The sequence below is a fragment of the Xiphophorus maculatus genome, chromosome 14 (assembly GCF_002775205.1).
Source record: "Xiphophorus maculatus strain JP 163 A chromosome 14, X_maculatus-5.0-male, whole genome shotgun sequence".
NCBI classification, from domain to species: domain Eukaryota; kingdom Metazoa; phylum Chordata; class Actinopteri; order Cyprinodontiformes; family Poeciliidae; genus Xiphophorus; species Xiphophorus maculatus.
Window position 1 is genome coordinate 26,676,240 of NC_036456.1, and position 25,094 is coordinate 26,701,333.

The following is a 25,094-nucleotide window of genomic DNA, read 5'->3' on the forward strand; positions in this document are numbered from 1 at the left end:
TATGAAAGCAAATAATTCCAGGCAAAACTAACCTAAGAGATATCTGAAAGTGTATTTTGGATAAGCTAAAATTCCTCCTAAGGTACCTCCACCTTTTTTTTCAGATATCTTGAATAATTATTCTGTCAAATCATCTATTGTTTATATAGCATTTTGAAATTTCATTGAAAAATAAAAAAATCTATAAAGCATTTTGAAAAGGCACAATTTTCACCTTGAGAACAGGTTGACAGGAGCACTTTGTGATCTTCTAAACTGTTTTTAAGTGCATTGTGTGTACTTAAAAACACACAATGGTTTTAAACAAGTAAATTGGAATATTTTTGCAGATTTATGAAGCAGTCTTTAAGTATGTGAAATCTGCATTCTCCATGTGGCCCACACTACTGAGCTATTTCTATATTGTGAAATTTAAAGAATTTGACTAGTCATAATTAAGCTTAAGATATCTTAAGTTAGAATTGTGTGAGCTTTCAAATTGTAAATCATGCTATTTAAGATTTAAGGTCTTGCTTAGATACATCAAAATGTAACTGAAGATATATTGAATTGTTATTTTTACAAGTCAGAATGGAAATGGAAATATTCTAAATTACTATTCAGAATAGTCAAAATGTAGTTATTTTAAGATATCTGGGATGTACAGTTAAGCAGCGAAACCATTTATATATTAAAACGACCTGCCATAGAAATTCTTATCTGGAGAATAAACCTGTCTTGTTGCGTTGTTTAAAAAAACAGACACGAAAGTTTCACTTTCACCTGTTTCTGTTGCGCAGATTATTTTCTATCAACCTCCTCCTTAAGGTAAAACAATATGTTAAATGGACTGGAACACCAACCTGCACTATCGTTTTGCAGGTTCTGGTCCACTTAGAAACAATAAACTGTACTAAATAAAACTCCTCCTTAAGAGAGAGGAGGGAGGAGTAACCTGTCACCACTGCAGCACTGCCCCCTCCTTCCTAAGTGTTTAGATTTCACTTCTTCACATTTCATTTTCTTGTGGTGCAGGAATGTCTAAGGTAGGACAAAAGCCTATTTTATGAGCTTACCTCGTCTTTTACAGGTTTATTTTTGTAATTAACTTTATTCAAGTCATTTACACTCAGTATAAACCAAGCAGGGAATTAAAGTCAGTTTGGATTTTGTATTGGCTGATTTATGCAGAACAAAAACAATTGTTTTATTTATTGACACTAAAGTAAATTAATATTTTTGAAGAGTAGTTTGATATTGGATTATTCATGGAGGTATTTCCTTTAAAATTCTCAAACTTACTTTGAGATTCAATTTCTTGTGAAGCTACTTTGAAGGACATTTCTAGTGGAAATGATATCAGTCAATTATTTTAGATTGTCCAGAAAACCTGAGATCATCCCACTTCCTCATGCTGGAGATGTTAGTTTAACAGTAACAATAAATAAAGTTATCTTTAAAATTAATCATACAAGTGACATCTAGACCCAAGACTCAAACTTCAATAAAATCAATCTGGTTATGTGTGTTGTTTTTGTCTCCTGCAAACTTTGATTTAATTCTTCTTTTTTCTATCTAATCATAATAAATCAGTCAGACAGAAAAAGTCATGAGACAGGAAGAGCAGGTTTCCTGAAAAAAAAGGAAGTAAGTTTCCAGTCTGCAGATTTATCAAAAATAGTTTAGACTATTCCTTATTTCAAAGAATATAAGTTTTAAAGAATAAAGTCTAAACATTTTGAGTAATTGGATAAGATTCAAAGTAAAATACTTATATTAATATTGGTTTACTTGTAAGAATACTTGCATTTACACTTACAGGTAAAACAAGTAACTGTAACTTTGGTATCAAATAATTAGAATCATGGATTATTCTTGGTTTCTTTTCAGAGAACATCTGTAATAACTCACATTAAGATTATAATAAGAGTAACTAATAAGTTATGGTTATCATAAAATTATAAATGAATGCTAAATCAGAGAAGCTAAAGGAGTTATAAATGTGATTTTGATATCTACAAATCTGTAAATCTTTTTTCTCTGACTTCAGCTTCAGTTACAAAAAATGAAAGCAAATGGCTAAGAGAATGGTTAAAGACTTTATTCATTATTTCTTTGCACAATTTTCCAAGGGCATTTTTCTAACTTATTTGTTGTTGGTTGTGTTGTACAACTACCGATATGGAAACACTGTTTTTAAAATTGTACATTGGTACCGGAAGATGCAACTAGTTACATAACATTTTGGACAAATATAGTTTTACACCACTTTTTATTTTCACTTGAGTAACATTATAAAGTAATTTGGCTACTCTTGAGGAAATTTTATGACAACTTAATTTAATTGAATGAAGAATGGACTGAATTGTGTTAAATGCCCTGGAGAAATCAAAAGAACATGATCCTCACAGTGCTGCCTGCTTTGTCCAGCTGACCAATCTGTGTTTTTCTGTGTTTGAGGTGGAATATACGGCTAAGTTGATGTTGACGTGAATTTGAAAACATGGAGGCATCTGATGACAAAGAAGAGGAAGTTCCCTGCTCTGAAAACACTTTATGCAAGGAACAAGAGGGCAAGAGGTGAGAATTCATATCTCTTCATAGACATTGCATGCATTATTTTGTCTATATGGAAAATGGTGTGTATGGTCACTATTATTTTTACCTCAGGAAGATTAAAATTATAGATATAATTCTTAATTATATTACTTAACTCAAGAAGTTTGTTTCTGACAGGAAATGTGACAGGTGTCTGACTGGCATTTACATTCTCATCCACAGGAAACAACAGAAAGAAGAACCCAGACCAACCTGTCTGTCCTTTAAGAGCAGCCACTCAAAAGAACCCTTTATTAGTTTTAATCTTGACCAACCTTCAGATGCAAAAAGGTGAACTTCATGTAAATTGTTTTATGTTCTTTCAAAATTCTTGTTCTTAGAAGTGTAAAATTATATAATTGCATTTCATTATCAAACCAATGTCTTACAAATCCATCACCACAAAACCATCATGGAGTTAAAGGGATATGGAAGGTAAAACAAACGAAAAAGAAATGTTCTGTACCCAAAGGTTCCCCCCACAAAGTTCCTTCATAGGGTTTTATGAAAAACATATATGTTGTAATAAATTAATACAAACGTCACTCGTGCTCAATGTGAGCATCTGCTGCCATGGGACTCTTTCCACACTAAATATTAATTTAGAATTAATTGCAAGTTCATAACAATTGGAATATATTAACCAACAATTATTGCTCTCAAAACTGTCTTTTGAAAAATCAATATTGCACACATCCTGATATTATGATGATAATATATTTGAGATATACAGTATGTTGTGCATCTCAATTTTATATATTTATATGTGTTTAGAAACTCCTTCCAGAAGACCATCCACCATTTTAAATATTTTAAATAAACAGCAGAAGTCCTGTCAGAAACATGTCAGATGAAAGTGTCTTGTTTAGACCCATGCTATCAGGCTCATTAGCTACTTATTACCCTTGGGAGTTTCCATGTTTGAAAGTACAGTTTTGTTTCCCTTATGTAACATCTTAAGAAATTAAATGTAAATACATCTGTTGACTAAACTTCTAAATACAGTTAGCTATATGACAGTTGTCTTATGATGCACACATTAGCATATATAGGTATAAGTGACTTCTACTCAGTTTGTCCTGGAATCTTTGGAAGCTAATTCTCAGTGATTTCTCCTTAGACTTGACCAGATCTCTGACGTTGGTCAACCTCCCCCTGAGCATCAAATGCAGCTGGGCTCCATAATTATGGTCTGTATACCACAGATACTACATTTTAATTTCTTTTGTTAGCTCTGTGATGCACTTTATAGATCACTTGATTGTCAGATTTTATCAGATGGGTTATTTATATCTTATTTTGTTTCAGGAACTGGAGAAAAAGATTGTGATGTTTGTGAAGGACGAGCTGAAGGAAATCCAAAAGGTCTTGTGTTCAGATTACCTCGAATGTTCTGAGGGTCTGGAAGAGGATGAGAGGGTGTCTGGAAATAAGGATGAAAAGCAGAGCAGCAGGAGCAGTAGAGAGGCATTTTTAAAGATCACTGTTGACTTCTTGAGAATGATGAATCTGGATGACCTAGCTGACCTTCTGCAGAGCAGTAAGAGTTATTTTTCTACAGAAATAATAAATCTACCAACATTTTTAAAATGCTTGAAGAAAAGATAGTTTAACACTGATTCTTTGAGAATACCTATGGTAGTTGACACCAGTTTTAATTTGCTTCAAAGATTAATTAGCCTTAGAAGTATTTCTTTTGACATAGTGCACCTTTTACAAGTTTCTAATATTTACTAATCTCTTCTGTCAGGCAGTCTTCAAAATGTGAGGTGCTTGTCATGTATTTTCAGCTTGGTGTCATAGAATAAACAGTTGGATATAAACACTGTTTCTGTTGAGCACTTTACTGTGTGACACCAAGAATGCATATGCAGTTGTAAAAATTTATCTTTGAGCACTAAGGTCTGGGTTAGCTGTTGATTACTATAAACTACGGGTTAGGACAATTATTAACACTAGCAATTTACATCAAAATAACCATCTTAGGGCACAACTTGATCATCAGATAAAACTGAGCCAAAAACTTTACTAAAGTTTTTGGCTTTACTAAACTTTAGTAAAGTTTTTGCTTATAAATACCTGCCTGGAACAGTTTTAAGTGTCAACAATGCAAAAACACCACAAAATACACAATAAAACTAAATTAAAATAGTGTGTCCTGAGCTAATTTATCTCTGCCAAGACACAACTTCTTACTTGAGTCAAAATCAAGAATGACATATGATCTGAGCATCATACATCACATTGGTAGGCTAGCTGATACTTTTTTTTGTCTGCAACAATCCGCTGGAGAGAAATTAATTATATTTTATGAATAATGCTTTTGTTATTTGCAGATTATTTTTCTTGAACTCAGTGTCAAGGACAAATGCTTTTTAAGTGTGATGCATTAAAGCAAAACATTAAATCACTCTTAAATTATAATTTTATCTTTGTTATCTTTTAGAGTCATTCATCACATATCAACAAACACTAAAGTCTAACCTGAAGAAGAAGCTCCAGTTTGTGTTTGAAGGAATTGCTAAATCAGGAAATCAAACATTTCTAAATCAGATTTACACAGAGCTCTACATCACAGAAGGAGACTCTGGAGATGTCAATAAGGAACATGAGGTCAGACAGATTGAATCAGTGTCCTGGAAACCAGACAGACCAGAAACAACAATTAGACATGAAGACATATTTAAACCCTCACCTGAAAGAGATGAACCAATCAGAGCAGTGATGACAAAGGGAGTGGCTGGCATTGGGAAAACAGTCCTGACACAAAAGTTCACTCTGGACTGGGCAGAAGACCAAACCAACCAGGACATTCAGTTCACGTTTCCATTCACATTCAGAGAGTTGAATCTGTTAAAAGACCAGCAGTTCAGCTTGGTGGATCTTGTTCATCATTTTTTTAGTGAAACCAGAGGGATCTCCAGGTTTGAAGAGTTAAAGGTTGTGTTCATCTTTGATGGTTTGGATGAGAGTCGACTTCCACTGGACTTCCACAACAACGAGATCCTGACAGATGTAAGAAAGTCCACTTCAGTGGATGTTCTTCTGACAAACCTCATCAGCGGGAACCTGCTTCCCAAAGCTCACCTCTGGATAACCACACGACCTGCAGCAGCCAGTCGAATTCCTCCTGAGTTTGTTGGCAAGATGACAGAGATCAGAGGATTCACTGACCCACAGAAAGATGAGTACTTCACCAAAAGATTTAAATATAAGAAGAAGGCCAGAATGGTAATCTACCATATAAAGAAATCAAGAACTCTCCACATCATGTGCCACATCCCAATCTTCTGCTGGATCACTGCTACAGTTGTGGAAGACATGTTGAACAAGAAAGATGAGGAGCTGCCAAAGACCCTGACTGAGATGTACATTCACTTCCTGGTAGTGCAGAACAACCTAAAGGTCATCAAGTATGATGGCCTTCAGTGTGAGACAGATTCACACTGGAGTGCAGAGAGCCGGAAAATGATCGAGTCCTTGGGAAAATTGGCTTATGAACAGCTGATGAAAGGAAACGTGATTTTCTATGAATCAGACTTGGCTGAGTGTGGCATTGGCATCAGAGCAGCTTCAGTGTGCTCAGGAGTGTTCACAGAGATCTTCCGAGAAGAGAGAGGACTGTACCAGAACAAAGTCTTCTGCTTTGTCCACCTGAGCGTTCAGGAGTTTCTGGCTGCTCTGCATGTTCACCTGACCTTCATCAAATCTGGAGTCAATCTGCTGGCAAAAGGTGAAACGAAATCCAAGGAATTGGAAAAAAGAAAGCATGAATCTCCAGAGATGTAATGTACAAGAGTGCTGTGGACATGGCCCTAGAGAGTCCAGATGGACACCTGGACTTGTTCCTCCGCTTTCTACTTGGTCTTTCACTGGAGACCAATAAGCGTCACTTAAGAGGCTTTGTGGCACAGACAGAAGAAAGTTTAGCAATTAATAAAGACACAGCCCAGTACATCAAGGAGAAGTTGAATCATCATGGTGTTGAGAAAATCATCAATCTGTTCCACTGTCTAAGTGAACTAAATGATCAGTCTCTGATGGAGGAAATTCAACAATCTTTAAATACAGGAAGTCTTTCAGCACACCAGCTGTCTCCTGCTCAGTGGTCAGCACTGCTCTTCATCCTACTTTCATCAGAAAAAGGTCTGGAGACATTTGACATGAAAAAATACTTTGCTTCAGAGAATGCTTTACTGAGGCTGCTGCCAATGGTCAAAATCATTAGCAAAGTTATGTAAGTACAGATGTAGAAGAATTCATAAAAATATGTAACAAATAAAACAATCAGATAATTACTTGGTATTACTTCTGTCCTTTCAGACTGAGTGGGTGTAACCTCTCAGAGAGAAGCTGTGAAGCTCTGTCCTCATTGCTCAGCTCAACATCCTCTAGTCTCAGAGATCTGGACCTGAGTAACAATGACCTGACAGATTCAGGAGTGAAGCTGCTGTGCAATGGACTGATGAGTCCCAACTGAGAACTCAAAATTCTGAGGTGAGATTAATTTAAATTCTTCTATTGTTATCATATTTAGCAAATTTATGAACATATCTAAAACATGTTTTCCATTTTCTGGAAAGAATTGCAAAACCTCTTGAGCAAATGTTCTCAATCCACTTCATCAGGGACCACTACCCTGCCTATTTTAGATGTATATCTGCTCCAGAACACCTAATTGAAAACCCAATCAAATACAGAGATTATTTAGAAAAACCTGCTTCTTGCAGTGGGCATCGCTGACTAACTGTTGCTCTAACTCTAATCTTAATTTGATAAATTGAATGATGCTGTTACCCACCAAACAATGTCCCAGCATGTGCTACAGCAGCATATTTCTCAATAGAGTCAAAATTTTCACTACTCATCTACTGTATCTCTACGGTTGCATTTCAAGATGTGATTCTTTAGAACAGACCTTTCACTCATGGTTACACTTTTATAGTTGTGGATTATTGCTAACTCTGTTGCTGATTTTGCCCAACTTACCACAGCAAATCATGCAGGACATCAGTAGATTTTAGTGTTTAATGTAGAACTACACAGATGGATTTTGAGTATAGAAGAAATATTTGGTGCACCACATTATAAGTGGAGAACGTGTAGAGAGAAAATTGAACTGCTCCTTAAACGGTCTTCACCCTTTTCAAAATAAGAGCACGAATATAATGTCTAACTTCCTGAAAAACTCTTCAGTCAGTCACCAAAACTTCAATACAGATGTTGAACTCTATGTATCTGGAAGTTTAAAAGTGAGCCAAATAATCTATCCCTTTAGAAGCACAACAAAATTAATTTCAGTACAGCCGATCCAAAGAATAACAAGAGACAAACAAACAACATACGTTATAATGGCAGAGGCTGCAGCCATCAAGGGAGATGGCCTTTTGTTAGGTGAGAAAAAATAATAACATGAGGGTAGATGAGGGAAAAACATGTTGGACACAGAGAGGGGTTACATAAAGTACATCTGCATGTGAAAAGCAACATATTGACTCCCTGAAAACATGAAGCATGTGGAATGGGACACAATAAATTGGCGAGTCCCAGCGCAGGCCACTCAGTTGAGTGATGTAGCCACCTGGTGCAGTTCAGACAACCACAATTGTTTTGGGTCAGGCCAACTCTGTTAATTTTTTCTGCCTTAAAGTCTCACTGGTTTAGACATTGTCTATGTCTGTCTACGTCTACATTTCAATGGTGACTCCAAACAGGAAAAGTTGTGGTAAACATCTTCAGCTGACAATATGGACAGACACACAGTCTTCTGCAGACTGCTGCTTAACAGACATGCTCTACTTTTCTTAGCATGTCATCTAATTATTCCTGCTGAAAACAAGTTATAAAATGTGCTTCACATTGAGATTATAGGTGAGTGTTCCAACAATGTTGTGTGTTTGTGTCTGCAGGCTTTCAGGCTGCCTGATCACAGACGAAGGCTTTGCTGCTCTGGCCTCAGCTCTGACTATGAACCCGTCTCACCTGAAGGAGCTGGACCTGAGTTTCAATTATCCTAGAGAGGCAGGAATGGAGAGGCTAGCAGCTATACTGAAGAATCCAAGCTTCAGGCTGGAGTCTCTCAAGTAAGGAAATATTTTCTGCAGCCACATAGTGATACTCAGAATAATGTACTCAGGATTATTGAGGAACAAAAATCCTTGGGGAGGGGGGAGGTGGGGAGATCTGGATAAATCAATGTGAATATAAGTGTAGGTAGGTCAACCCAGATCAATCAATCAATCAAATTTTATTTGTATAGTACATTTCAGCAGCAAGGCATTTCAAAGTGCTTTACATCATATCAAACACAGAAATACAAAGTCATAAAAGGTTTACCTGTTACACTCCTACTGTGTTATATGGAGCGACATACCTATTGGTATTTTTATTCACGCTCACAATCACGCAGTTTAAAATGATGTAAACAGCCTTTCAACAGGCTTCCGGCACGAGGCTCCGTACACCTCTTTCATGGAATTTCGAGCAGGGACTCCATCGTCCCTCACGGACTTTTGTGCAATTCTATTGTACCTGTTATTGTCTAGAATTGACAGGGTTTCTGTTAGGCACAATGACCCTCCGTCACTCGCTGTTTTTCTTCCGGTACGAGGCTCCATACACCTCTCACGGAATTTCGCTCTGGGACTCTGTCATCCCTCACAGATTTTTGTGCAATTGCAACATAGAATCAACAATCAAAACATGACATTAAGTCAAGTTCCATCATTAAATTTGTAATTGATTACATTTCAAATACAATCCTAAACAGGTCAGTTTTTAGTCGAGATTTAAAGGAAGTCAGTGTTTCAGCTGTTTTACAGTTTTCTGGAAGTTCGTTCCAAATTTGTGGTGCATAGACGCTGAATGCTGCTTCTCCTCGTTTGGTTCTGGTTCTGGGGATGCAGAGCAGACCAGAACCGGAAGACCTGAGAGGTCTGGAAGGTTGATACAATAAAAGCAGATCTTTAATGTATTGTGGTGCTAAGCCGTTCAGTGATTTGTAAACTAACAACAGTATTTTAAAGTCTATTCTTTGAGCTACAGGGAGCCAGTGGAGGGACTTTAAAACTGGTGTTATGTGCTCTATCTTCCTGGTTTTAGTGAGAACACCAGCAGCAGCATTCTGGATCAGCTGCAGCTGTTTAATTGATTTGTTGGACAGACCTGTGAAGACGCTGTTGCAATAATCAATGCGACTGAAGATGAACGCATGGATGAGTTTCTCGAGATCTGGTTGAGACATTAGTCCTTTAATCCTGGAAATGTTCTTCAGGTGATAGAAGGCCGACTTTGTGACTGTCTTTATGTGGCTTTGGAGTTTCGGGTCAGAGTCCATCACTAATCCCAGGTTTCGGGCCTTATCGCTGGTTTTTAGTTGTAATAACTGAAGCTGTGCATTGACTCTAGATCGTTCCTCTTTAGGTCCAAAAATAATAACTTCAGTTTTGTTTCTGTTTAGCTGGAGAAAGTTTTGGCACATTCACACATTTATCTGTTCTAAGCATCTGTTCAGTGATTGGATGGGTTCTGAGTCACCTGTTGACATCATAATGTAGAGCGAAAACCAGACTGGAAGGAGTCAAAGCAGTTGGTTATCATTAGGAAACTATTTAACTGTTTACACACAGCTTTTTCAATAACTTTGCTGATGAATGGGAGGTTGGAGATCGGCCTGTAATTCTGCAGTAGTGATTTGTCCAGAACCTAGTAGCACCAGGAAAATATTATACATAGTGACAGAACCGCAGCCACAGATGGACTGAAGATTTCTTAGAAATACTCAATGAGGTCTAAATTGGGGTGTCCATATTTGCATCTTGATAAATACTCATACCATCAAAACACCTCCTTTCTTACAGCATGGAACCTGGAGGAGAAAGATGGTTGACACCAGGTCTGAGGAAGTGTAAGTGCATTTTTGATTCATAGCAGATTGTCCCATTTATGGATGTTCACCTTTGTGACAGTGTATTCAGAAAATTATACATCAGTAACTGCATTGTGTTTGTTCTGTCCTTCAGATTCCTGTCCACTAACAGTCGACCTAAACACTGTAAACAGATTTCTCAAACTGTCTGACAAAAACAGGAAGGTGACACTTGTGGAGGAAGAGCAGCCGTATCCTGATCATGCAGACAGATTTGACCTCAATCAGTTGCTGTGTACTGATGGTCTGACGGGTCGCTGTTACTGGGAGGTTGAGTGGGGTGGGAAAGTCTATGTATCACTGAGTTACAGGGGAATCAATAGAAAAGGAGTAAATGACGATTCCTGGTTTGGACTGAATGATAACTCCTGGAGTCTAGTCTGCTCTGATGATGGTTACACTGTTTGGCACAATGGAGAAAAAGCTTTCATCCCCGTCTCTTCCTACTCCTCGTCTCCCTCTGGCAGAGTAGCGGTGTATGTGGACTGTCCTGCTGGGACTCTGTCCTTCTACAGAGTCTCTTCAGATACACTGATCCACCTCTACACTGCCAACACCAAATTCACTGAACCTCTTTATCCTGGATTTGGATTTGAGTACAGGACAGGTTCTTGGATGTCTTTGTGTTCACTTTAAGCTCCCAAGTTTTAGTTATTGTCATCATTCATCGTGACTAAACTGTCACAATAAATATAATGTATTTTTCCAGACTTTTAGTCGTTCCAGAGGATAAGTCACATCAATCAAAAATCACGTCACACAGAAGTAGAGTTTAGAACATTTCTGAAAAATCCAACCTGACCCAGCCTGAGCCTGTTTACAATGTGTCCGAGCCCGACCTGACTAACTTTGTTGGCCCAAATTAAACCCGATTTATTATTTTAATCAAGATTTTGCTGTTTCGTTTTTAGATTATAATTTGAGCATAGCAGTGTAAATTCTGCTGTTTTTAGCTTTTGCTTAACACCTTTCAGCTCCATCTTGTTGCTTGTTTTAACTACATGAGTCAAGTGCAAATCATCTGAGATGTGTGACTGATAAAATTAGAGCAGAAAGGGGTTACATGTGCATTAGTGCACTGCACTTTTACACTCCAATTAACTTCTGCCTTTTTCCTTTCATCAATAAAATAAATTACCTCTTCCAGTATTAAGACTATAATAAGCTGATTAGCACAACTTCATATCCTGCATTCTCGTTTGATTTTCTCTGTGCTGTATGAATTGTGGGCTTATTAAATGCACCACAGCAGCTAGAGCCAACCATCAAGCAGATCATTTTTGGCCTGACCTGTTCCACATTTTGGGTCAGGTTCCAGTTGAGCTTGGGCCATAAATCTAAACTCAACACTGGACTAAAAGACACATCTATTTAGAAAGTCTTAAATGTGAGTGGGACCTCGTCCAAGTTGATTTGATCCTACATGTTGAGTTCAGTTGCCTGTTTTTCAACAAACTAATGGAAACTGTTGAGTTTGGCTTGAAAGTCGGAGCACCGATGTCTGCGCTCTGAGAGGCTGTTGCATTGCATGAAGTGGTAACAGCAAGAAGGCCCATCTGTAAAGTAATTTATATCAATTTCTTTGGCAACTACCAGGGTGTGGAGATGTAGCTCCACCATTGACAAGCCTCTTCCATCAACACGTTCTTCAATAACACATTTGTGGACTCGTTTCTCAGGCTCTGGCCATCTTGCTTTCACTCCGGATTAGCTTTCTTCACAGATGGTAATGTTAACTCCTCAGTTCATGTCCATCAGTATAACATTTAACACATGAATCAAAAATGCATCATGAAGAGGGAAAAAGTTGCACCTGATTATAAGTCGCAGGAGCACCAAACTATGAAAAAAAGCGTGATAGTCTGAAAAATATGGTAAACAGAACTTTGATCTTTAGACAAAAACTGATCAATCATTCAATAAATTGGCAGCTGTTAAAATAAGCCAGTCTTTTCTTCCTGTTAATCCATCCATCCATCCATCCATCCATCCATCCATCCATCTTCTTCCGCTTATCCGAGGTCGGGTCGCGGGGGTAGCAGCTTCAGAAGGGAGGCCCAGACTTCCCTCTCCCCAGCCACTTCTTCTAGCTCCTCCGGGGGAATCCATCCATCCATCCATTTTCTAACACCCTTGTCCCTCGTGGGGTCAGGAGGTGCTGGTGCCTATCACCAGCGAACGTTTCAGGCGAGAGGCGGGGTCACCCTGGACAGGTCGCCAGTCTGTCGCAGCTTCCTGTTAATACAACACAACAAATCAACTCTCACCTCGAACCCCATTGAGTCAAAAAGCAAAGCATACAGATGGTATTGACTTAGATATCTTCCATGTTAACCAAATATAATAACTTAACAAATATCGAAAGCATACAGTTTGGTGTAGGGTTTGGTGCATTGCACATATCATTCCCATTTGGTGGATCCATATTGTTACTATTGGCTGAATAGTGAGTACACACTATGAGCCGTCCTTTACCCTGAGGGACAACCACACTATTAGCACCAGGGCCGACATTTGACATCTGTTGGGTTGTGACAAATCTGGAAATAATAATTTAAACATGATAATTGGATAGTTGATTTGTCCACCTATCCAAGTAATAAGTGAAAAATAAGTTCTACTAATATTTTTGCTTCCTTCTTTGCCATCCTTTTACAACGACATTACTACTGGTAGTACATCTGCTCTCAGATGTTTCCTCATGATTTGTGGATTCTTGCTTGCATAGTATGGATTTTTTTTGTCTCCACCACCGCGGAGGAGACATCATTGCCAATATGTTTATTATTTGAACAACTAATGAAATACAGTAGCTTTACCATGGCAACTGCTGTCAATCATGTACACAGAATCAGTTACTAATCCCTCTCAGGCAATGACACTGAAATTTTTAAGGAGTTGCACAGACTTGCATAGTTTTATTTAAAATCTCTTAAACACTTTTCTCAAGTAAAACACAGGGCCTTCTTTCTAACAGTGCCACATGCACATATTGGATTTGTATTTTCCCTGACAAACTTTATTCAGTCAAATATATGTGAAATTTGGAGATGTGTGTGCTTCTCTGCAGCGCAGAGTTCAGCTGCATGTAGAGATTGTTTCTACAACAGGGTCTGCAGCTGCTTTAAAGAGGGATTATAAGGAAATGGGGAAAAATACTGTCAGATTTTTCTTATTCTTTGGGTTTTATTTTTCCATCTTTAAAGAGAACAAAAAATATATTTTTATAGTGAAGCATCATAATCTTTTATAGTTGCTTAATTCTAAACTTTATTTTAATTATTGTTTTTTTAAAATCCTGTAAGCACTTTAAAATTTTTTATTATTCTGTCAATGAGATCCTTTCACTTGTGTCCTTGAATTGGTTGTTTTTTTCTGTTATGACCTTTGTTTCTACAAGATGACCTTGTGCTTAAAAGCAACAAAAACCTAAAGAAACTGAGCTTTAACCTTTTTATGGGAGTGGATGGGCAAATAAAACCTCTTTATTTTTATACTGGTGAAAATGATAAATTCTGATGAGTATTAAGCAACCAAATTATGGTTTTGGGTTTACTTATTTATAATTTTTTGCATTGTTTCCATGACAACAGTTATAATCTATTTTTAATTGTGTGCCATTCAGTGGTACAATGGCAGTATCTATTGTAACTTTTACTATATGCTGAAGTCTGTTTATAACTGGCAGTCCTGAGATGTTGATTATAAACTGTAACTAACAGGCAGCCATATAATCTCATTGTTTGAAATCAAAGGATTTTTAAAAAACTTTTTATCATGTCTTTTACCTTAATTTTACTAAATTACACAATATTGTAATCAAAAGTTGAATATGTGTCTGATGTAATTTTTTATTTGCTCACTTGTTTACATTTTGGTACACTATAAACAATGAAGATAAATGTTGATGTCAGTAGGTTGGTTTTTTTGTTTAATTTTTTTGTTCCACTTATATCAATAATAAATGAAGTTGGGGTTATTTCACATACCGTAAGATAAAGAAATTCACATTCACAATATAGTAGACATTTTGCTAACCAGAGAAAAGCTCAGAGGTGAGGTGACGGCCTTTAACTTCTCTCTTCACTGTTGTGATGGAAAATTTTATGTGCCCCTCAACCCTCTTGTGCGTTAGATTGTGTCTGCATGATCTTATCATGAGATCGGTTAAGCTGCTTTCCTATAGGCCTCTACAGTGCCGTATAACAGCAGGAGCTTCTTGATCCTGGAGATTATCTAATTGTTACTTCCCCAATGTAGAACTTATCTGCCCTCTTTAGCATCAGTGAAACACCTCATTTCCTTAACAATAGACAAATAGCCAGACCATCTGTGTTGGGCTCCACAGAATTGTTGGTACATAACAATCAGGGATTCACACCTTGTGACAGCTGTCCCGACTGTCACACGCAGACACTATTGGTAATGTTTTTTTGTTTTCCCTTAATATTACTTTATATATTGATTAGTGAGTAGTTTAGATTTTTATCTTTAAATTTGTTTTCATTAGTCTGACTGTTTAGTTAACTATTTGTTGTGCACCCATTTAGTTAACTTTATGTGTCAGTTCTTTGTATATTTTGTTAACTACAACAAATTAATTATTTTTCTTTTGAGTTACCAGTTTCCTCTGGACCTGTGGCTGAAAATCAGAGATGAGCTCCAGCTGATTGGTGTCCATATATGGTTGTCAAACTTCCTCAGCGGACTATTCCATTTGTTCACCAGGGGAGGGGGAAATTTGGTCTTTAGTTTAATTTTACCATTTATTTAATGTTTCTTCTTTTGGAAAGTTAGTTAAATTCTGATATTTATTTCATTTATAGATTTAGTAATATTCTGACCAATATTTGTTAGGTTTTTGTGTGTTTAATTACCCCCTAGTGTGTGTTAATGGTCTGATCAGCCACTATTTAAGTTCCCCTCATGTCTTGTTTGTTAGGTCAGTTTGTGCTTGAGTTTGTTCTGTTACCACTTGAGTTGTATTTTGTTATGTTGACCTCAGTTTGGGCCCAATTTATCATTTTTGGATTCTTTTTGTTAATAAATTAAGATTATATTTTGAATTTTCATCAACGTCTCTCTGGCTGGTCTATGCAAAACCTTCACACTTGGTGCCAGGAGTGGGATTCTTACCAGCCAGGAGTACAAAGTTTTTTCTCCCCATTACCAACCTTGATGCAACATGCAGCGTGGAGGAAGGAGTAAACGAGGCAATTTTGTGGAGTCTCAAGGAACAGCAGGCCCTGATGAGCCGACTGATTGCACCGAAGCAGGAGCATCTGGAGGACATGTAGGCACTGAGGAGGAAGGGGGAGTAGAACCAACTTACGCAGATCTGGTCAGTATTCTTCGTGCCCACATGAGCCAGCAGGAGGCACAGAATAGAATGATGAGAGAGGAAACAGCTCGCCAAGATCAACGGTTCAAGACTCTCTAGCACCAATTTAGTCTTTTGCAGTTAGAAGTGCAAGCTCGTACTTCTCCAACATTTGAACCTGCTAAGCTGGAAAACTCTGACTCGGAGGAACCAGAACTACAGGATAAAAACCTGCTGCCAGGAGACCGTAAAGTCATCTTAACTTCAGGTCAGTTTGTGCTTGAGTTTGTTCTGTTACCACCTGAGTTGTACTTTGTTATGTTGACCTCAGTTTGGGCCCAATTTATCATTTTTGGATTCTTTTTGTTAATAAATTAAGATTATATTTTGAATTTTCATCAACGTCTCTCTGGCTGGTCTATGCAAAACCTTCACACACCTACAGTCCAATCAAGTCTCTCTTCTCTGACCAGAACCTATAAAAGGAAGCCAGATCCTACGACTCTGTATTTCTGTTCTCAACTTGCAAAGTTTTAATAAACTTCTTATTTCTTCTCATCTAGACTCTTGTTAAAGTAATTTCTTCCATTACAATTGTGTCCTTGAAAACAGGAAGACAGCACCCACAGCACATAACTTTATTTACAGCAACAAACCTGCAGGTGACTGTTAACACAAAAGAAATTGGGAATCCAGAAATGACTCCTCTACAAGTGACTCACAGGGTTTCTGCCTATTGATTTTAAATAATCCACAAAGTTGTGCACTATATCTAATGGTCTAAAATCTAAATAAATAAGCTTTAATGTTCTGACCTCACTATGCACAGTGCCACAAAATGATAACATGGCTTAAAACTGAAGTAGGCAACATTTATAAAAATATGTTTTTAATATATTTGTTAACACATGTCACCATTTTGTGACAGTGTAATATATGACAAAGATATTATGGAGAAACGATGAACCCCTCTGCCTTCTCCCTGTGGTTGTACTGTTATCTGCAAAAATACACAACTAGGTAAAAAAACAACCAATAAATGGTTTTCCTGTAACTTTAGGTTGTTTCTCTGCCGTTAGCACAGCTGCTGCAAACAGCTGAGTTTCTTTGCAGTTAATACTTTAAAGTTAAATGGATTTCCAAATGCAGCAGTGCAAATTAATTATTCATTTACCTCTGAATTGGTAAAATCAATGTATTTTTTCATTTATGTTTGATATGTACATTACAAAACAGTGTAAATTAAGACAATATCAACAGAGTACCAAAATAAACAGTAGACAAAGCAGAAAAACAGGATAGCTCACTCAGATGTGATGTTTAACTGTGGACAACATCAGCTGTACCCAGAGTAATATCAAGGGTTGTAAAAGGGTTCCGGCAGAATTTGATGAGGGGCTTTCTTTCTATTCAGAACATTACCACCACAAAATTTAAGCATTTGCGTTCTAAGCAGAGGCTTTGCTTGCTTATACCTTGGGCCATCTCTGTAGCTGCCTCACAAATTTCTCTAGAACAGGAATTGGTTGTTGTGGTACCAAAGAAAACTCTCTCATCAGTCATCAACGACTATAGACCTGTTGCCCTGACATCCCAAATCATGAAGGTCCTGGAGAGAGTCCTGTTGGCCCAACTGAGTTAGCAGACGATCACATATCAAGACCCCCTGCAAGTTGCATATGCTGTGGAATTGGAGTTAAAGACTCTTCAACAAACCCACTGTCATCTGGATAAAGCAGCAGCAGCACAGTGAGGATCATGTACTTTGATTTCTCCAGTACATTTAACACCTGTTGAGCCGTTGCGTTACGGACTGGACCTGCACTATCGTTTTGCAGGTTCTGGTCCACTTAGAAACAATAAACGGTACTAAATAAAACTCCTCCCTAAAAGGGAGGAGGGAGGAGTAAACTGTCACCACCTCAGCACTGCTCCCTACTTCCTAAGTGTTTAGATTTCACTTCTTCACATTTCATTTTCTTGTGGTGCAGGAACGTCTAAGGTAGGACAAAAGCCTATTTTATGAACTTACCTCGTCTTTTACAGGTTTATTTTTGTAATTAACTTTATTCAAGTCATTTACACTCAGTATAAACCAAGCAGGGAATTAAAGTCTGTACTCCTCGCAGCCTTCTGGATCTCTGTGGCTAAGCGCTGTTCCTCCTGGACCACAAGGAAACAAGGACCCCGAGCACAGCAGTTATCCCTCCAAATCTACAAACTCCTGTTCAACAAGTAAGATTATTCCAATTTACTGTCATCACTCCCGTCTCCTATACCCTGTGAACTCACCGTCTTCTAGCTGTGTTCTTTATAGTGTGCCGACCACTCCGTGAGCCTTTCCCCCCCTGGATAGACCCGTTATCTTCAGCGCATTCAATCATTGCTGTTGTAATAAATTCACTTGCACTATATATTGCTCTCCTGTGTCGTGTTCTGCATGTGGGCTAGAAATATAGACTCAACATGACACTTTTTCCAGGAAACCTGCTCTTCCTGTCTCATGACTCTTTCTGTCTGACTATGATAGAAAAAATACGGAGAATTGAATCAGTTTGCAGGAGACAAAAACAACACACACAACCAGATTTATTTTATTGATGTTTAAGTCTACTGTTGGGCCTTGATGTCACTTGTGTGATTAATTTTAATGTAACTTTATCTATTATTACTGTAAAATTTAAATCTCCAGCATGAGGAAGTGGGATGATCTTGGTTTCCTTGACAAGCTGCTTCACAGCTTAGTGACATTTAGATCATAGAACGTCAAGCCGCCAATCGAACAAAACTCACACAGATGAGTTACGTACAGGATGTTTTCACACAAAGAATAAATTTTATTTACTATTTCCCACAATTTTGTCAATAGTAAAGGTGAAAGTAATAAAAACTCAAAATAATTATAATAAAGAAAATGTTACTCAAAGGAAAATGTTAAGGTATGATTAGTTTTTCACGGTAAATCCCAGTAAACACCATCAAAGATTGTAAAGTCAAAGAAGGTTTGAAAGTTATTTGCATGATACTGTGGATGACATCTATAGCCATATTCTATAATTCAGAAATCATTGAAAATCCCATTTACTGTATTTCAGTTAATTATATTAATAAAATGAAACATCATGTTGACCGTATGTTAATTTTGATGATTTTCTACTTATAGTTAATGAAAACTTGACATTTAAGATTAGGATACAACATCAATCAGATTTTAAAAAAACAAACATGTTTAATAAGAAATGTGGGCTCAATGTTGATTACCTGTTTAAAGGTTGATATTTTCAAATGGTTCTTTTAATGTGACAAAATTTGACTCACTGGAACCACGTTCTAATTTATTAGATGTGACTGTATGCAGTGTTGGTTCGATACATTTAATCTGGATAAAAACGGGGAACTTTCATTTTTATCCTTCTGAATCTGTATTTTTGTCATTATTTCCATGTGAGTAAAAGTTGTTTATTTAATTCCCTCCAGGGGGTATTTGTGGGCTCTAGTGTCCCTTATATGAAAGTAGGCTGACAGGAAAGGGGCAAGAAGAGGGGGGAAGACACGCGGCAAATATCGTCAGGTCCGGGAATTGAACCTGCGACGGCGGCGTACGTAGAGGACTCAAGGCCGTCAAACGTGAGTCGCGCTATCCCCTACGCCACCACAACACGACAAATTGTTTTATTGTCTGTATTTCTCTAAAGCCTGTATAGACTGATCGTATATGCAGAATCCATTCATATGTCCATGTTGCAATTCTGCAAAAAAAAAAAATAAAGCCACAATGATCATTTTTATAAGGACAATACATTTTTAATTGCTTGGGACTAATTAAAAGATTTGATCAAAATTTTGTACCACACAGCCACAACAGCCAGTGAAGGAACTTGTGTTTTCTTACGCTACAGATGCTGCAAACACTGTGTGAAGTCATATGAGAAAAAGAAAAGAAAAAAAAAGACATGCGCTCGCTGTGTGCTCGCTCACGGACCTAAAGAGGGACGGGCAATGAAAAGAAAGCGGAAAAGGAAGCCAAACAAAGAGGAGGGGAGTTTGGGGACTCGTTTGATCACAGTTGACTTGTGCAGACCTGGATGAATCTGTAGACGGGCGGAGAGGCAGCCGGTAAGAAACAAGCTGTATTGTTTATGAGATCGGACTGCAAGGTTTCCTCCAGCTTTACCGGCCAAATAACACCCATTAACCGCAACGTCTGAACCGAAGCGGCGGTTTGTGACGTTGATATATTTTTATGATCGAACTGATTGTTGTGTTGTTAAATAGTGGATTTGGGTGTTAAGTTCAACTATTAATTAATTTAGCATTATATTAAGAAGAATAACAACTTGAAGCTATTTATATTTATAAAATAAATATGACTAATATTGAAAAGTAGACATTTGTATATTTAAATAAATGTAAACATTATGTAATTGTAAATATGAATTTGAAATGTACTTTAAAATTAAGGAGCTTAAGTTTAGTTACTTGTTCATTTAACTTTACTTTGTGGGTTTGATTCAAAGTGGTTTGCTTGGTATTGTTTATATAATTTGAGTGAAATTAATTTATGTAAACTTACATACAGATTAGTAATTATTTATTTTTCTTCTTTTGGGTTTGTTTAAAGGTTTTTACCTGCTTCTGGTCCAATTGTGAACATGTCCTGACACACATTAAATAAGTGGAGGATAAAATGAAGAAAACTGCTTGGTCCTGATGAAAGTCTGCATCGATTTATCTGTCCCTTTTCAAGTGGGGAAGCTGCACAGATTAGAAAAGAACTTGACACACTTGACACATACAATGTTTCCCAACACTCATGTTGTGGCTCACCTGAGGTGAAATTATCTCCATTATCTAAAACCCATTTATCATCCCAATTTGATGGGATTCAGTTATTGGACACACCACCGGTGTACAATTTGCTTTAATGTATTTAGTGATGCTTCACTGAAACACTGGGCTGCTCTACTAGCAAGAAAGGAAACTACAAAACATGCAGCTCACAATTATCCAAGCTAAGAGGCTAATTCCCTTGTGCTTCATGAAATACCCAACAGCCAAGGCAAACATACCAACAATATGAAACTGGTGATATATGTAAATAAGTAAAAGAACATTTTCAAAATAAAGTAAAACAAAAACCACATAGAATATACATCGACTTGCCATAACTACTGAGGGCTGCTTGCTCAGGCATGATTGTCATGTTAGATCCTAATTTCACTAACTCTTGTACCAAAGAGCTAAAATATATAGTTCCATAAGACAGAAAGAAAAATCATATTGCTAATAGATGCAGCACTGCTACTTAAAATGCAATTTCTAACTGATATTCAATATTACTTGGTTACTTGTTACTTTCTCCTCAAATCACCACACAGTCTTAATGTCGTATGCATAATAATAATAATACCTGTTGATTCCACACATAAAGATATTATAGTACAACATGTATGTCTATATAAAAGCACCTAGTCGCCAGCAACTGTATGTAGATTTTTATTTGATTGTAAATCAAATAACAATTGCAAATAAATTCAGGCACAAGAGTTAGAATATTTCTATAAAAAATATTTGCTTTGTTAACTTGCTGTTTTTGTTAAAAGTAATATAATAACAGGTTTTGACATTTTGCTTTTTCAGTTACCTGAAAAGAAACAAACTCTGTGACAGACGTACGCAGTCCTTCGTTGATGTAGGAGATGAACATCTTTATGTGAACATCTGCAACGACAACGGGGGAACCTATCAAGGGCATCGCAACTTGTACACCAGTATCTCCCAAATTACACTGTATCATTTTGAAGTCACTGGGAATAATTGCTGCATTACTAGTCTGAGGAAAGAAGCTAAATATGTGACTGTCGCTTGTGATAAAGTCAACGGCCAATTGCTTCCTGTTCACTTTGAAAGCAGTGAATTCTACGGGTCATTCCGTACAAGCGACATGTGAAGTCCATAAACTAATCTGTGGTTTGACTTTGGAAACCAGAGTCTTCCAGGTTTGGCAAAAATGCTGTTTTGCTTTGCTGCATCTCTCCATATCCAGCTTTAGTTCAGCCTTTAAATGCTTTGAGTTACGTTTAGATGAGTTTATTTTGTAAACACATCAGAGAAATCACATGATCAATGAAAGACAGTGTGCAATTTACAGTTTTTACTATATCAGCGATGAGAAACTTTGTTGATGTATGACAAAGAGTGATTTTGTGCTGAGTACTAAAAGCAATAATGCTTCCTTCTGTGTTTTTGAGTCCTAATTTTGAATTGAGAAGTTGTTTTTTTCGGACCTACGTAATTAAAGTCTGAATTAAATGAAGATATTTACATGGGACAATAGAAATGTCACTAGACTTATCTGCATCCAGCGCTCTCTAAATGATAGATAAACGAAGCATGGGCAATATTTTATGTACTTTTGCATCCCTGATAAATATATATGAAGTAACAATCATAAATAATAGTAAAATGTTATATTTTACAGCCAAAAAATGTATCATTTTCTATGTGCTGTGAACGACTTTGTTTTTTGTAAATGATTGTTTTGCTAAAGATGTTTCCAAAGCTGTGCAGCATGTTGCTTTGTTCTTTGCTTTGCTCCATTAAAGATCTAATAAAGTTCATAATCCTTAATTCATTGTAAGTTCTGTTGTCATTCACATTTATTTCTTTCCATAAGCTTCATTTTCATTCAGCATCTTCCTTTTTTCTTTGGTTGAAAAACGGACAAAGAATGGAGAGCAATCAAAACAATAAAATCACTAATTATAAAAACATTGATTCTTTCTGTCATTAGAAACAACAACAATTATTTTCTTTGCTTCATCACAAATGAAAACAAACTTTTCTGAAACTATGATGCTTATAAAAGCTGATTACTGTTCAAAAGGAATAACCAAATTACTTGCGGGGTAAAGTTTATAATACACTTTTGTAGCTCAGAAATGTATTCTTATTGACCGAGTCAAGGATAAACTTCCTGCTGTTTTGTGGAAGAGGGAATCGTTTGTCCTCAACCCAGGGAGCTGCAGGGTAACAAGCTCATGTTGGGTCAACTCAACCCTGTTTCACATTTAGATCATAGAACGACAAGCCGCCAATCGAACAAAACTCACACAGATGAGTTACGTACAGGATGTTTTCACACAAAGAATAATTTTTATTTATTATTTCCCACAATTTTGTCAATAGTAAAGGTGAAAATAATAAAAACTCAAAATAACTATAATAAAAAAAATGTTACTCAAGGGAAAATGTTAAGGTATGCACAGTGTGTTTGTGACCACCGTACATCAAAGAGTTTAAGGAGGTTTTGACCCAGACCCTTACATGGTTAAGTAGATAAATACTAATTGTCACGTTGCAAAGATAATTTGTTATTGCAACATAATGACAAGCAATGACTGCAGTGTGTTAAACCGCCAGCTGTTATCTGTTCAGTAGAGCCTGCAGCTGTACGGCTGCGTACTTCTAGGAAAGTGTCGATGCAGCTTATGCAGTGTGACTTGCTGTTGTTCCATTGCGTGTTCACGAAACATTTCTTGAAACTCAAATGGCAGCCAGTGAGAAAGAAGTGGCAACTGTCTTACCGATGACTTTACAGGTTTTTTTATGTTTGCAAAATGTGGAAGTCAAAGATAAAAATACTGAGACATCAATTTAACGGAAGAGGACTAAAAAAAATTAAAAGTTTTTTATGTTGAGAAGAAATTGGAATCAGCATCAAAGATAATTATACGTAAATGTTAAATTATAAATTCAACAGTGGCTGGTACCTGATACATTGAGAAGGATTTATGTTAGAAATTTAAGAGTTGAGGTAAAATAAAAATGCAGCTCACCAAAATGACTGGTTGAGGTCGATTCCAAGGTCGACAATGCCGTCTCCGCTGCTCCTGTTGCCCGAAGGAAATTGGACATTTGTGGAAATGAAATGAAATTAAAATGATACATTAATAAGTTTGTTCACGCGATAAGTCGTTAGAAATTAAGGCAGCGACGAATGTGAGGAGGTACATGAAAAATCATAATTCAGCCATCAGAGGAGAAGTCGTTGTTCAGATGTCAGAGCGACGAGCCCCTTGTATTTGGGAGCGACTACGTTTTCGGCGTTTTGGGGAAATTGCAGTCGTGATTTCACAGAAGAGTTGCGGATTCAACACGTTGGAATGAAAACAACTTTATATGAACTGGGTGATGCAGTGAGAGCTCTGGTGGAGCCAGCTGCACATTGTCCAAAGAAAGAAAAACAAAAACAAACCATCATCTTCTGACTACTTCCTGTCGTCGTCTTCTTCGATGTTTTTGTCAGTAGTAACATCCGGTTGACGATCATAACCCAAAATCTATTCATCAAAAAAATTAGTTGTTTTTTTTTTTACTCAGTTTTTAGCTGAGTTAAAAATATATTTGCTTAATGTGTGTCAATTAAGCAAATATATTCTTATGGTTAATGGAAACACAGTTAGAGAGGAAACAGACAGAGCAGAAATAGTGAATCAGAAATAAGGAAAATTGGAAATATTGAAGCGTTAAAGGGGATCAAATGTTAGTTTAGTTAACATGCTGTAGCTGCATGGAGATGTAGGAGAAAATGTGTTTGAAGTATTTCTAGAATCCACTATTTAGACGAAAAATTCAATATTTCTAAAATGAGGTTCAAGACGGCCGGGCCTAAAACTTCTACTGTCACACTAGTTTCGTTTTAGAGTTTTAGTTGGAGGAACAAACTTGAAAAGCACGTTACAGTGGCGTAATACCTTGGATTAGTTTCTCACGGTAAATCCCAGTAAACACCATCAAAGATTGTAAAGTCAAAGAAGGTTTGAAAGTTATGTGCATGATACTGTGGATGACATCTATAGCCATATTCTATAATTCACAAATCATTGAAAAGCAAATTTATTTCAGTTAATTATATTAATAAAATGAAACATCATGTTGACCGTATGTTAATTTTGATGATTTTCTACTTATAGTTAATGAAAACTTGACATTTAAGATTAGGATACAACATCAATCAGATTTAAAAAAAAAAAAACATGTTTAATAAGAAATGTGAGCTCAATGTTGATTACTTGTTTAAAGGTTGATATTTTCAAATGGTTCTTTTAATGTGACAAAATTTGACTCACTTACTCACTTACACTTACACAAGTGCAAGTGTAAGTATTATTATAAGTAAATTAATATTAATATAAGTATTTTACTTTGGGTCTTGTCCAATTACTCAAAATGTTTAGATTTCATTCTTTAAAACTTTCATGCTTTAAA

At 36.8% G+C, this 25,094-nt stretch overlaps 1 protein-coding gene and 1 long non-coding RNA gene across 2 annotated transcripts; both read left to right on the forward strand.

Moving 5' to 3' along the window:
• Positions 1–2,362: 2,362 nt before the first annotated feature.
• LOC106700288 (NACHT, LRR and PYD domains-containing protein 7-like) lies at positions 2,363–12,523 on the forward strand. The gene is given in 10 exon segments (XM_023345677.1): positions 2,363–2,559; positions 2,761–2,868; positions 3,698–3,767; positions 3,886–4,117; positions 5,024–6,361; positions 6,364–6,814; positions 6,901–7,074; positions 8,487–8,660; positions 10,437–10,483; positions 10,599–12,523. Coding segments are annotated over 10 exon segments (3,213 nt in total). The 5' UTR covers positions 2,363–2,482; the 3' UTR covers positions 11,141–12,523.
• Positions 12,524–19,338: 6,815 nt separating this feature from the next.
• On the forward strand, positions 19,339–22,464 carry LOC111610797. The gene is made up of 3 exons (XR_002753777.1): positions 19,339–19,451; positions 19,724–19,940; positions 21,465–22,464. It is a non-coding gene; the product is annotated as an uncharacterized LOC111610797 (long non-coding RNA).
• Positions 22,465–25,094: the final 2,630 nt, after the last annotated feature.